We start from the raw sequence: 13,409 nt of genomic DNA on the forward strand, positions 1-13,409 counted from the left end.
AGTCATACATTAGGCCTACTATTATCAAAACATTTATTCTTGCTTTTTTATTTGGTTCTTTAAGAAAAATAATTGATTCGCCGAGCGGCGTCTCAAGATGTACATACTGCATTGGGTGATAGCCATCAAGGGTAACACCAGATTAAAAAATGTCATAAGAACTAAAATTTATTTGTGAAAAACGGCGTACATTTAAATATTGTTATTTATTATTTCTCCCAATTTCCTTTCTCGGATCATGTTAAAACTTTGCATTACTATTTATGTTCCTTCAGAGCTAAAGATAATTTACTTCCTAGTCCAAACATCCCGCAGAACGACGAGGAATGGCAGCGGGCTGGGTATGAACCTGGGGCCATCGAGGAGTCCAGAGCGCATACCGCACGACCAGGCAGCCATCCTTTATTCTCTACTCGTTATTGCGCTTATTGTTAACAAATTGTGTAATTATTTTTAATCATTTCTCACTTGTACATGCCTAAACAAAAACATATTAGGATCATCTGGAAATAGGCCTACGTACATGGCGTATCCTCCACCTGTTGGGTCTGACAACCAGGGCAAGTAGCTTACTCTGTCTTTAGTACTGGTATAGAATAGTCCGAGACTGTCCTGGAAACAAAGGTTTACAATATTTTAATCGCATGTGGAAACAAAAATATAACATTACTTTAAATTTAATCTAAAACAAATGGTTGTATCTAAATTTTAGTAATTTTTGTCCTTAATTGACTCTGATACCTATAAAGAAGAGACATTAATTTAAAGGCTTCTAGATAACATTTGAGATAAAAAAAAATTAAATTCGCCAGTTTCAAATTAAAAAAACAATAATTGTTAGTTTAATTAATCCCTTAAACCTGCATACCTCCTTTCCTTTTGACCCAATAGTTTTATGACCCACATTTTGCCTAGCAAAATATAAAATACTTTTTAAAAATATCAATGGGGAAGAACTCCTCAATATCAACTATATATTTCAATAATGTAGAATTAATTTTTTTCCATTATAGTTATCCAAAAAAAATTAATTACCAAAAATCAATTAAATAATTACTTAATTTTTAAATGACTCGTGTTTTGTTAGGTACAAAAATTGCTTAAAGCTTCAACTTGTCCGAGATTGGATATGGGAGAAATAACGTGTACAATAATTTAAGGGGACAAAACCCCAAACATTTAGCCTTGTCTCTGCATAATGTATCAAACATGTTTAGTAATCACCATTGATTAATAGACTATTTGGTTATTTTATTTTTATTGATTCACATATTGCCTTCATTAATGAATAATTGTGAAAAGTTTAAACTTGATACGATAATGGGTGTGGGAGAATTAAAGTGTTCAATCTTTTTACCAGACATGCAAACAGACAGAGTTGGTATAAGCTTTGTAAAAAACATGCATTTTAATAGTAGGTTATTATTACTTCAATCTGTCATAGGAGCGTGATATATAATAGTTTAATAATGATATTTTCACAATGTGTAGGTACATGTTGGCAATGCTTCTTTACGGGTAGAAAGAAAACATCAAAATAGACACGAATCAGATCCCCCCCCCCCAAAAAAAAAATTACTTTGTAATACCGAGTCTGTTGCATCCACCCAGATGCTAATGTTAGATGTTAAAAGAGAAGTAATGGAAGTCAGGTCGGCATCCTTTGTTGGCGCCAAAAGATGACCGCTGGTGGCGCGACAAGCATTGACTGCGTCTGCCCATGTGGATGGCGGGAATAACTTATAACATTCCGCACGCAGTCTCACCCAATTCTCGCTCGTATCGCAGAGATCTCGCGCATCTGAAAAAAATAAATTTAAAAAAAAGCTGACATTATAGGTCTATAATTATAGATAATTACTCTAAAAAGAACTAGAACTAGACTCCACAGGTGACACTTATATTATTTAAAATAAAAAAAATTCTTTAACTAATAATCAAGTGTTTCGCAGCATGCTTAATATACATGGATGATATGAAATACAAATTATATATATACTTTTTTGGAGCCGATAGTAACCTTTAAAAGCATAAACAAGGATCTTGACATCATTTGAAACATTAATTTCATTGTTGCTTGTTGACGATATTCACATTCACAGCCTTCTATCTTATGTAATGCAGACGTTACTTCAAAAAAGATGATGATTACGTCCTACGCGTCATGCATTATGATTTAGTCATGCATGTTAACCAATGACTTAAATTCTGCCAAGTCACTGGTTTTCCTGGCTCGCTCAGGCAACCCATTCCATGCTCTAATAGCACTAAGGAAGAAGCAGCATTTCAATATAGAGATAGATCATAAAATCTAACATTAATGCTATTATAATAGCTAGCTTGCCATCAGTATTGTTACGTCTCTCCTACTATCCAGGCTCTCTTCAAACTGCACCACACGACACAACGAACTTAAAGAACCTAACAACTCAGGGCTCCAAAGTAACAGTAGCAATTTCATTTCAAATACATTACAACACTGTACAGTTGGCAACAACATTACACTAACTTTCCAAAAACCTAGCCTTGCTCCGCCTGACTTGAAAATCACAGACCGTGCTGGTTCTCCCTCGTACTGGTCACATTGCGAGGTAACGTGAAGTGCCGTGAAGTGATTCTGACACACTCGCTCTTATATAGTGTCTTTACTGGCCTCGAACCTTCTAGAAACGCATGGAACGTCGCTTGACCACTCGCTTGATTACATTCGCCGTGACTTACGTGCATAATATTTACGACACTGGTCCTTCCCGAACTGGTGTGTACTGTCACTGGTCAAGGTTGACCGCTCGTCCTGCGCTGGACTGGGGCGATTTGGGCAGGCTAAAAACACACACAGCACTACCCCCATCTGTGTCACCAACAGGTTTACAACAGTATTATGCCATTCCAACCAAAAATATGTGATAACTAACATATTGGACTACACTATTTTATACATTCAAATCTGATCTATTGATCTACTAAAAAAAAATAGCTCTATCTAAAAGCTAAACTTACCTATCTCTCTCTTGCAAAACGGATGCAGCTCTGTCGTATTGGCCTCCAACTGAAGAAACACGTTGGTTCCATTCAGGACCAGCTTCCCCCACATCAAAGTGTTGGTCGGGGATGGGATGTAGCCAACGTAATTTATACCTGGCTGGTTTGGGGTTTGCCATCGACTGTAGGGAAACAGTGATATGATTATCCCGCAAGAGAATGTATAATCATATAGGCTATAATTATTAATAAAGTTTTTTTTCTAAAGATGTAGGCCGAAGCATAATTGCATTGGTAGTTGGTTTCAATTTTAAAACAATTCAACTAGACAATGAGATATAATAAATCAAGATATATCTAGAGAATCACAAGTCAAGATCAATTTTGTAGTTGTAGAAAACTATAACATTGTCAAAGGAATGAGGAACTCTAATGGGCACCTGACACTACTTGGGTCTGGCCACATGACACCCTCGTCAAACCGTCGGTTATAAAAACATATGACATTGACATTATTCGCCCTATGCATCGCAAGGTCTGAAAGGGTTTCGTTACTTTTACATTTAATTTGATTTTTTGGTCGTTGTAGCTACAATTATCACCACAATATTCAAATTTATATGACCAAATGCATTACAATGACAAAAATTATATTTTAAAAAAAAAAAAAAAAAAAAAAAAAAAAAAAAAAAAAAAAAAAAAAAAAAAAAAAAAAAAAAAAAAAAAAAAAAAAAAAAAAAAAAAAAAAAAACACAACAACAACAACAACAACAACAACAACAACAACAACAACAACAACCTTTTATAATACACAGTGTGCGGTTGAATTATACTACAACGGAACACTTCTCACATTCTGAATATTTAGCGGAACGCTTTGCTTACTTTTTTAAATTTTCATCTGATGGTTTACTCTAGTTCGTGGAACACCTGTTCAGGCCTCGTGGTATACTAGGGTTCTTTGGGAAAAAAGTTTGGGAAACACTGGTATAATAAATACTGATAAACGTCCAACTTAGTATTGCCTTTCATATGTCTCAATCATTCTTCTGACTCTTAAATATCAGGGCTCAACTAACTCGCAAATGCTTAATACAGTAGATGAGTAGAACGTCGTTTATACGGACGTCAACTATACGGTACATCAAATATCCGGATTTGTTTTTTTTAACAGTACGGTCTCTAAGTGGACTTTTTGATGTGTAGGGAATGATCAGCAATCACCCAATAATAGTAGGATATTACGTAAGTACGTATAACACCTTGTTCACCTGTATGTTTTACTATAGTTTTATGCTTACGTATGACGCGATAGCCCTTTGTGAATTTTCTTTCAATTGTTAGTGAAATGGACCGTTTTTAATATTCCGCATTCGGTTATCCGGATGATCGATTATCCGGACAGACCCCCGGTCCCAATATAATCTGGATAATCGACATTCTTCTGTATTTCTTAATTCTTATATATAGCTAACATCGTAATTTAAGACTTACTAAAGCTCCTTGTATGGACTGGAGTCATCCCAAGTCCACGCGCCTCTCAATAACTCAAGACCTGTCCAGAACCCCTTGTCTAGGTTACTGGCTTTGACTAGACTTGAGATGTAATCCTGCAATCATTGTATATATTGCTTTTGAATTTATAACATATTAATAGACGTGTGTTTAGTTTTCACACAAGATATTTATGTTTTGATGTTGTGGGAGAACAGGTCAGAACGGCAATGATTGAAATAAATGTGATTTTTGTTTCCCAAGACGAAGAGAATAGCACACAGTACTAAAGGCTAATATGTACTCAATAATAAGAATAACATCGTAATAGAATGTATCAACTAGCTTAAAATATCAATATAAACGTCTGTGGCATTTTACGTATCGAGAGACGATCTTTTCCCTTTGTAACTTCTTGTATGAATAAAGAGGCTAATCCTTGATACACAGCTGCGATCGCAGGTTGGGCATATGTGATAAAAAGGCGCCGTTGCATTATCACCCTTCTTTCTGCTTCTGTTGTGTATGGCATCTGCAATCCGAGCCCCTTCCTTTATGCTCTCTCTCCATGTAGATCCAGTGCTACTTTTTCCCAGCTGCTAGTGTCGATTTTGAAGAGCTTCATGTCGCGTCTGCATACATCCGTCCGTATAACGTAAGAGTGGGCTACCAGCGGCTGTGAAGCCTCAGGCCAATATAAACGTAGGCTATTACGAATAGTCACTACCTAGCTTTAGGGGGGCGTTTTGGTTGAATTGTTAAGCGCTTGCGTCCGAATCTGAAGCCCTGGGTTCAAATCTCGGTGAAGACTGAGATTTTTAATTTTCTGACTTATTAGTTGGGGAAAGTTGTGCTGGCCACATGTCACCCTGCTCGTTAATCGATAACCAAAGAAACAGATGACCTTAGTCCTTAACACCATTTTGCCCTATAGACCGCAACGTCTGTAAAAGGAGGAATTTTACCTTTTGTTTTGACTACCTAATGCCGCTTCTACGAAATAAACTTTTTTTTTTTTTTGCTAAAAATGACAGTGACTATTCATTGTGTTTTTTCTTTGTTTTGTTAAAATCGACTTTTTAAAATTCAATTCATAATAAAAACATATCGTGATGACTATTAACATTCCAATGTAGCCTATATGATTATATAAAAGGATAATAAAGATTATCATTATTATAATTATTATTTGTAAAATCGTCATCTACAAGAACATGTTAAAATGGCCAAGATAGTGTGTAACAAATATTTGATATTTCCTCACTACAACTTGTAGCTCAAGTCAATCCGCTACTATCAAATCATTTTTTAAATGTAATGGAAACACCAAGAACTGTCTCATACCTATCACCACAATTTCAAAATAAATGTTTTCTTCTTCTGACATCCATATTTGAAGATCAACAAATAATTGACATCCAACAAATAAATATCAGGGACTTTATTTGTGTCGACTTCGACGCTCATCGAGAACAAATGTTGAAATTTCCTTAACCACCAAAGCTGATACCACCTTTACCCGTGTTACATGTGAACGGGAATGTCCCCCGAGAATAGGACTCTCTACAGTCACATAATATAGAACTCTATGAGTATAACCATAGTCGATGTAAGACTGAAGGAGGTCATCTAATTGTTTTTGTTAAAGTCACCATTTAAATTGACTGGAAACGAAGTGATAACAACTACTATACACTAATGTATGAAGATTGCAGTATTGTTTTTTAACTATTGAAATTAGAGTATGAAATAAGTATGGTGACAAAGTAGATTCTATTGGTTCAAAAATGTCTTACACAACAAGTGTTTAGATTATCATGTAACTTGAACTTAACAACAAAGAAAATATAGTAACAACAAAGATATATTAATTGAATTACAGATAGGGTCAACTACAGTTTGTTACTTCTATGTATGTTTACGTACAGTATACATTCATTGTTACAAGGAAATATACACACTTCTGAGAGTTTTTACATTAAATTGGTCAATATAAAATTAGGAAAGAATAAATTAAATAATTCGATTAAGATAAAATAATTCTATTAGATCAAACAAAATTCAGTTTGACTATAATTGTCCAACTCATAATTACAACTGTAACAATAAAGATACAAATACGAACAACATTCATACACACACACACACACACACACACATACATAACCAGCACTTTATGAATTAGTCTCCTAATTGCTTCTCGGTCATGACATTATATCCATACATTGCCAGTTATAACTGTCTGAATCTGACTAGGAGTAGGCTTTTATCCAGATCAGCACTTTTTTTTTTTAACTTCTTCCGATTGAAGTGCGATTCAATTAGAAGTTATTAAACGTGCCGCTATTGAAAAACGAAACCCTAAATCGTAAATTCAAAACTGACCCAATCGTCTTGAGTTGAGTAGGATACTAAATACGAAGAGTGGGAGGCACACAGCGATGACGCTTCAGATCTATTCAAAAGTTCCGGGAATGTGAAGTAACAGTTCGAGCCACTACGGGCCCATCCCGTGGGGCACACGGACAATGCTGTGGACAGACAGAAATTAGAAATTTAACAAACACGGTGCAAATACGCACACATTTCATTCAATAAGTGCTTTTTAGATAGAACAAACATTTACCTTGTTGAGGGGTAAACCATTTAGAGAGAATAGGTTAAGCTCTTTTCTTTTTGTTTCTTATTTTATAACTTTTTAAAGTCTATGTATATTTTTGTTTTGTTTTTTCGCATGATTGGAAAAGCTTTGGACTCAGAGTATACTTGAACATAGAGTGCACATGAAGATGGTCCAAAAGTAGAGAAATTGATTAATTACAGCAGTGGTACCCCAATTTAATTCGGCCGAAGGCGAAATAAATTTCAGACTCATTTGTCATGGCCGTATCAGTGCATACATTTAGTGATCCCAGTGGAAGTGATCCCATGAGGCTTCATTAAGTGGAACTGATCCTAAGAGGCTGTGGAACTGGTTCCATGACGTTTTATTTTGTGGGACTGACCCCATGAGGTTTTATTTTGTGGGACTGACCCCATGAGGTTTTATCCCATGAGGTTTTATTTTGTGAAACTGACCCCATGAGGTTTTATTTTGTGGGACTGACCCCATTAGGTTTTATTTTGTGGGACTGACCCCATGAGGTTTTATTTTGTGGGAATGACCCCATGTGGTTTTATTTTGTGGGACTGACCCCATGAGGTTTTATTTTGTGGGACTGACCCCATGAGGTTTTATTTTGTGAGACTGACCCCATGAGGTTTCAGTTTGTAGTGTGTGCTAAAATTAGAGTGGCCAGGTTTGTATCGCCTCAAGGGCCGGATATGGACAGCGGGCCGTAGTTTAGGCAAAGTATAGACCTAGAAATCCTTAGGGCAGATGATGTAAAAGGTCATCACTTTTTGTGGTCCACGGTTAAAAAGGGCGTCATGTGGCCTGAACAACCGCCTTTACTTTTCCCAAACTAATGTCTAGTACCCATTAGAGCTGGTTGGACTCAGAGGCGGCCTAAAGATCCCGCAATAAAAAATCCCAGTCTTCACCAGGATCTGCGCCTCTGGGTTCGGTAGCCAACCTATAAAATTGGAGTGGATATTGTCGGTATCAAACTTGAAGAAGTACGCATTATCATGGGCGTAGCCAGGGGTGGGGGTTTGGGGTTCACCCCCCCCCCCAAATGAAATCCCCCCCCCCCCCGAAGGGGAAGAGTCGGAATTTATTGACTGATTTTTTGCTTTGATTTTGTTTATTTTAGGTGAGATTTTAATACTAAACCATCACTTGCCCCAGCACAACCAAAGGGGTTTTGAGTTTAAAACCCCCTACCAGGGGGGTTCGAGTTTAAAACCCCTACCAGGGGGGTTCGAGTTTAAAAACCCCTACCAGAGGGGTTCGAGTTTAAAACCCCTACCAGAGGGGTTCGAGTTAAAAAAAAACTACTAGGTGTTTTGAGTTTGTTGTTTTGAGTTTGTTGTTTTGATTTTAAAACCCCCTACCAGGGTTTTTGAGTTTTAAACCCCCTACCTGGGGTTTTTGCAGTTAACTCCCCCTCTTCTATAAAACAAAACAAAAAAAATGCAAACGAAAATCCCCTAATTCCAAGAGAACAGTTAAGGAAGATTTTGATTTTAAAACCCCGTCTAAAATTTACGATAAACCCCCTCTTTAATATAAAAAAGCAGCTAATTAATCACTCACAATGTTAAGAGCGTAGCTAAATTGTTTTGACTCAGATTTGAGTTTAAACCCCACTTCAGCGGGGTTTGAAGGTAAAAAATACCTCTTTAATAATAAAAACAAAGCAAATTATACACTAAAAATGTTATGAGTGTAGTCAAAGGGGTTGTGAGTTTAAACTCCCCTCCAGTGGGGTTTGAGGATAAATTTAAATACATCTTCAGTGTAAGAAAAAAAGCAAATTACGCACTCAAAATGCTATGAACGTTGCCCAAAGGGGTTTTGAGTTTAAACCCCCATTCAGAGGGGTTTGGTGCTAAAAATACATCTTCAATATAAAAAAAAGCAAATTACACGCTAAAATTAATTGAGCGTAGCCAAGCCAATCGGGGGTTTTGAGTTTAAACCCTTCTTCTACAGATGGCTTTTTTAAAGTTTAAAACCCCTCCATATGGTTTTGAGTTTAAGATCCCCCTACAGAGCATTTTGAGGTGGAGAACCCCCAACAGAAGATTTTGACGTTAAAACTTCTTTTTTCGATATAAAATCTAAAGCAAACTACAGTCACTTAATTCCACGAGCGTATTCAAGAGAGGTTACACATTTTTACCAGTGGCAGGGTTCCATTAATAAACTGCAGTGAATAGTCATCTACCGAAATCGAAAAACGCTAAATGTAGCTCAACAAAGATGGCTAAGACAGATTTTAGGAGTCAGTTATAGAGATCGGGTCTAAATCAAGGAAATCCAATGCCGAACTGGGAGTCGACCCCTTAGTAAGATTGTGAGAGAACGACGCATGAGGTTTGCGGGACATGTTCTCCGACAAAATGAATTAAGCATAAGAAGAGTTGCAATGATATCCTAGTACAACTTGACGCCACTCATTCATGGAGGTCCTCATAGTAGGTGGGCAGAGGCTTCAGACATTACCAGTGACAGATTTTTATGGAAACAGCTTGACGTCAAATGCTCCGAACGGCGTGGGAGGTTCTAAGTCAGTAACAATATCACATTAGGTTTTTGAAATAAAACTTTTTAATAGCAGGAAAATGCAGTGTAGATACCTCAGAATATGCATTTTGTTGGCTTTCAATACCAGAAATAGTGCTTGGCGGCGGGGCTTCGCCCCGAGATGGGGAGCTCCTAGCGCTCCCCCATACCCCTTTGCTAGTAATGGCGGGGAGTCTACAATTTTATGAAAATAGCTTGATTGCAAATGCGCCGAACGACGAGGGAGGGTCTAAGTTAGTAAGAATAACACATTAGGTTTTTGAAATAGAACTTTTTAATAGCAGGAAAATGCACTGTAGATAGCCTACCTCAGAATATGCATTTTGTTGGTTTTCAATATCAGAAATAGTGCTTGGCGGTGGGACTTCGCCCCGCGCTGGGGGAGCTCCTAGCGCTCCCCAAGACCCCTTTGCTAGTAATGGCGGAGAATCTACAATTTTTCCACTAACTCATGGAAGAACCTATTCTAGGGCACAATAAACGTCTTCCGAAAGAATGAAGGGTCAGAATGTAATAAAGATTTTGTACGCACACACACACACATAAATAGATATAATTTTTTTTTCGCCGGGGGGGGGGGGAGAAAAAAAAATTCACCCCCCAACCCCCCCCCCCCCGAAAAAAATCCTGGCTTGTTCTTGTTAGGTTGGAAATCTCAAAACGTATTCGTAATCATTTTAAAAACTTGTCCGTTTCTGGCATTGATATCTTTCTTATTGTTTTTAGATATTTTATTAGAACTAAATACTAAGACATTGAACGACTGGAGTCGAGTATGTCAAACCTGAAGATATCTATTCTTTGCAGAGAGAAAGGAGAGCAATAGACTAATTTTAAAAAATTACACTATTTCTATGTTTTGTTGCTTCCCCTTAAAAGTGATATTCATTCACCAATTATGAATGTATAAATTAAGAATAGAAGAAGAAAAAAAAGTTTATTATAACTCATGTACACACAGTCTAAAGTACATTTTATTTCTGATTCAATGTTCCCTACATCCAGTGCCGTATTTGGACTCTTTGGGGGTTCCTCTAAGTGCAGATATTAAGTTATTCCCCTTACAGACCTTGCACAGCACAACGACCAACCGCCTTTACAATTCCACAACTAATGTCAGGTACACATCAGAGCTGGGTGGACTCAGAGACGCTAAATATCTCTGAATTAAGAATCCCAGCCTTTACCAGGATTTGAACCCAAGACCTCCGGTTCGGAAGCCAAGCGCCTTACCGCTCAGCCACTGTAAGTGCTAAATATTTCTTGGTTGCCTTAAGCTATAAGCTATAACGTATGTTGCATATATCCCATATAAGTAAATAAGGGCCGTCATAGGTCTGCTTCAGATATATACAACCAACTTAACGCTCAAAATATCAAGTATATAACTTAATAGAAAGTTCCCCTATCAGATCAGATGGGTCAAACGATGTAAAATAAAAAAAGTCATTTGTTTCTGTGACCCACGGCTAACGAGGGTGTCATGTGGCAAGCACAACGACCAACCGCCTTTACTTTTCCCCAAATAATGCCTGGTACCCATCAGAGCTGGCTAGACTCATGGGCGCTTTAAATATACCAAAATCTGTCTTCACCAGGATTGGAACGTGGGACCCTAGTGCTTTACCCTTCTAAGACACAAACCAACCAATAATGATATTTTAAAAATGAAATCTCTAAATGATACATTTTAACATTTTTGGACTCACCAAAAGTCACACAGTAGATAGTAAATATATAGACACAAATTAAATCCTTGGTTAACATTGCACAGAGAATGAGACCTTATTTCTTGATGTCTCTCAGTAATTAATTTGTTTGATCGAACTCCTATCTTTCCTTGTACATCCTTGATATCGACTAGAGAGAGAGACTGAATGGCGTGTGTAGTGTTGGATGTGTAGTGGGCGAGATACCTAGTGTGATAAGTTTTTAATTTTTGTCTTTTGTAATCATAGTTTAAGTGATATCAAGATAATAACCATTTTTTAGCAGTCGATCAGTTAGCCTAATTGATGTTTAGAGTGAATGCATATATGCCAACATTTTAGACAATTTAATCTTAAGAATTATAAGGCAAGACTACGTCACGGCCAACAATAATATTTTTTTTTACAAATCTTATGTCAACTTACTCTGTCTGTTTGTCTGTCTTACTGGCAAAAAGTTTGTACACGTTTTATTTCTCCGACACACATCTGGTATTAAGCTGAAAATGTGTCTTTTACCTGACAACACAAGAATCAATTTAAAAAAAAAAAACACTTAGTTAATTAGCAATCGATAATTAATTATTTTGTTTATAATCTCGAACAACGGAAAGAAATTGTACTTAGCTAAATTAGTGATGTAAGCTTAATTAGTCCCCTACATAGGTCGTCATCTGGGTCTTAGTGAACACAAACAAGAAATGCGATATGAATATAGAAACAATATAAAACTATACAATCTTCTATGTTCATAAGAGCTTCACTGGCAGAGCGGTTAGAATGTCGGCTTGATAAGTCTTAAGCCATGGGCTCGAATTCAGTTGTTTTTGTTTTTTTTTACAAATGCTTTTAATTGTTAGTCTAGTTCTATTACAAATTTAATTACAAGACAGATCCAAACTAATTGATACAGCTATGTTTAATAGAAGCCTTTTTTTTTTTTAAGTTTTGTTTTCTTTTGTTTTTGGGCGTCCCCAGTAGAGGACGCCGCCAATGATTTGTGTTAATCTTTTTAAGATATATGTCAGGACTTATTTGTATTTAAATTACTGAAGCATTAATGTATCTATGTATTAAAGTAATTTCAATAAATTATTATTACTTTTTGTCCCAAGTTCATTTCAGCCGGACAGACACATCATACACACCAAGTTGTGCATAAAATAATAAACGAGGTGTATGATGATTTAAATTAAAATATAAAATTTAATCTAATGATATTTGTACAATGACAATGACATCTGATCAATAATAATAATAAAGAAATATGATTGCATATAGTATGTTGTGAAAATTCAATATTTACACTTGTAGTAAGATTCCCAGAAATACTTAGTATTTAAGAATAAACAAGAATAATTCACCTTAATTATAAGGTTCAGTAATATTGTCCACACAGTGACAATCTTTCAAGACAACAACTGGCAATACAAGTAGATCTATATTCCAGCCAAGAAACTGTTCACCGACGATCCATAAGTAAAAGTTTATAGTAGCATCAAAAACTCACAACGTCATAAAGCACCACCAGGTATGGATATAGCACTCGCAGTCTGGAATCTGGAACCTTAGTCCCGAAACTTGAGATGAAAACCTCAGTCGTGTAACCTAAAACTGAGACTTGAAACCTGAGACCCTATAGAAAGATAAAGAACAGATTCTTCGAATCGTCTAATCTATATACAAAATACGAATACGATCGAATCCAAAATGCAAAATTAACTATACAATATGAAATAAAACTCACCCTAAACAGGGGTCAAGATAATTCTTTAAGAATGTCTACCAAGGCCAACGATAAGGCTATCCAATATCAGATCCAAGGAGAAATTCAAGAGCTGACCAAACTATAGCTTGCTTCAGTCTATAAGCAACATGGCGTGAATGCACCAGACGAGCTAAGACAATATACGTCATAAAAAATTATGACGAAGCGACAAGTGGAGATCACCTACTGTAAACAAACAAAAACCCATGAAAATGACGTCATCAAAATAGACGAAAACGGTGCTATTAAATAGAAAGCATTTTTA

The 13,409-nt window shown here is 36.4% G+C and overlaps 1 protein-coding gene across 2 annotated transcripts in view; it reads right to left on the minus strand.

Annotated features, from left to right (window-relative positions):
- Window positions 1-11,559, minus strand: part of LOC106063138 (uncharacterized) — a 68,159-nt gene extending 56,600 nt beyond the window's left edge. For both annotated transcript variants that reach the window (XM_056037515.1, XM_056037514.1), the window contains exons 1-6: window positions 11,377-11,559; window positions 6,862-7,007; window positions 4,477-4,592; window positions 3,001-3,164; window positions 1,590-1,801; window positions 524-612 (exon numbers count right to left, since the gene is read on the minus strand). In XM_056037515.1, coding sequence (XP_055893490.1) covers window positions 524-612; window positions 1,590-1,801; window positions 3,001-3,164; window positions 4,477-4,592; window positions 6,862-7,007; window positions 11,377-11,434 — 785 coding nt within the window. In that variant the 5' untranslated portion in view covers window positions 11,435-11,559. The remainder of the gene's footprint in view (window positions 1-523; window positions 613-1,589; window positions 1,802-3,000; window positions 3,165-4,476; window positions 4,593-6,861; window positions 7,008-11,376) is intronic.
- Window positions 11,560-13,409: the final 1,850 nt, after the last annotated feature.

This window comes from Biomphalaria glabrata, chromosome 8 (assembly GCF_947242115.1).
Source record: "Biomphalaria glabrata chromosome 8, xgBioGlab47.1, whole genome shotgun sequence".
NCBI classification, from domain to species: Eukaryota; Metazoa; Mollusca; class Gastropoda; family Planorbidae; genus Biomphalaria; species Biomphalaria glabrata.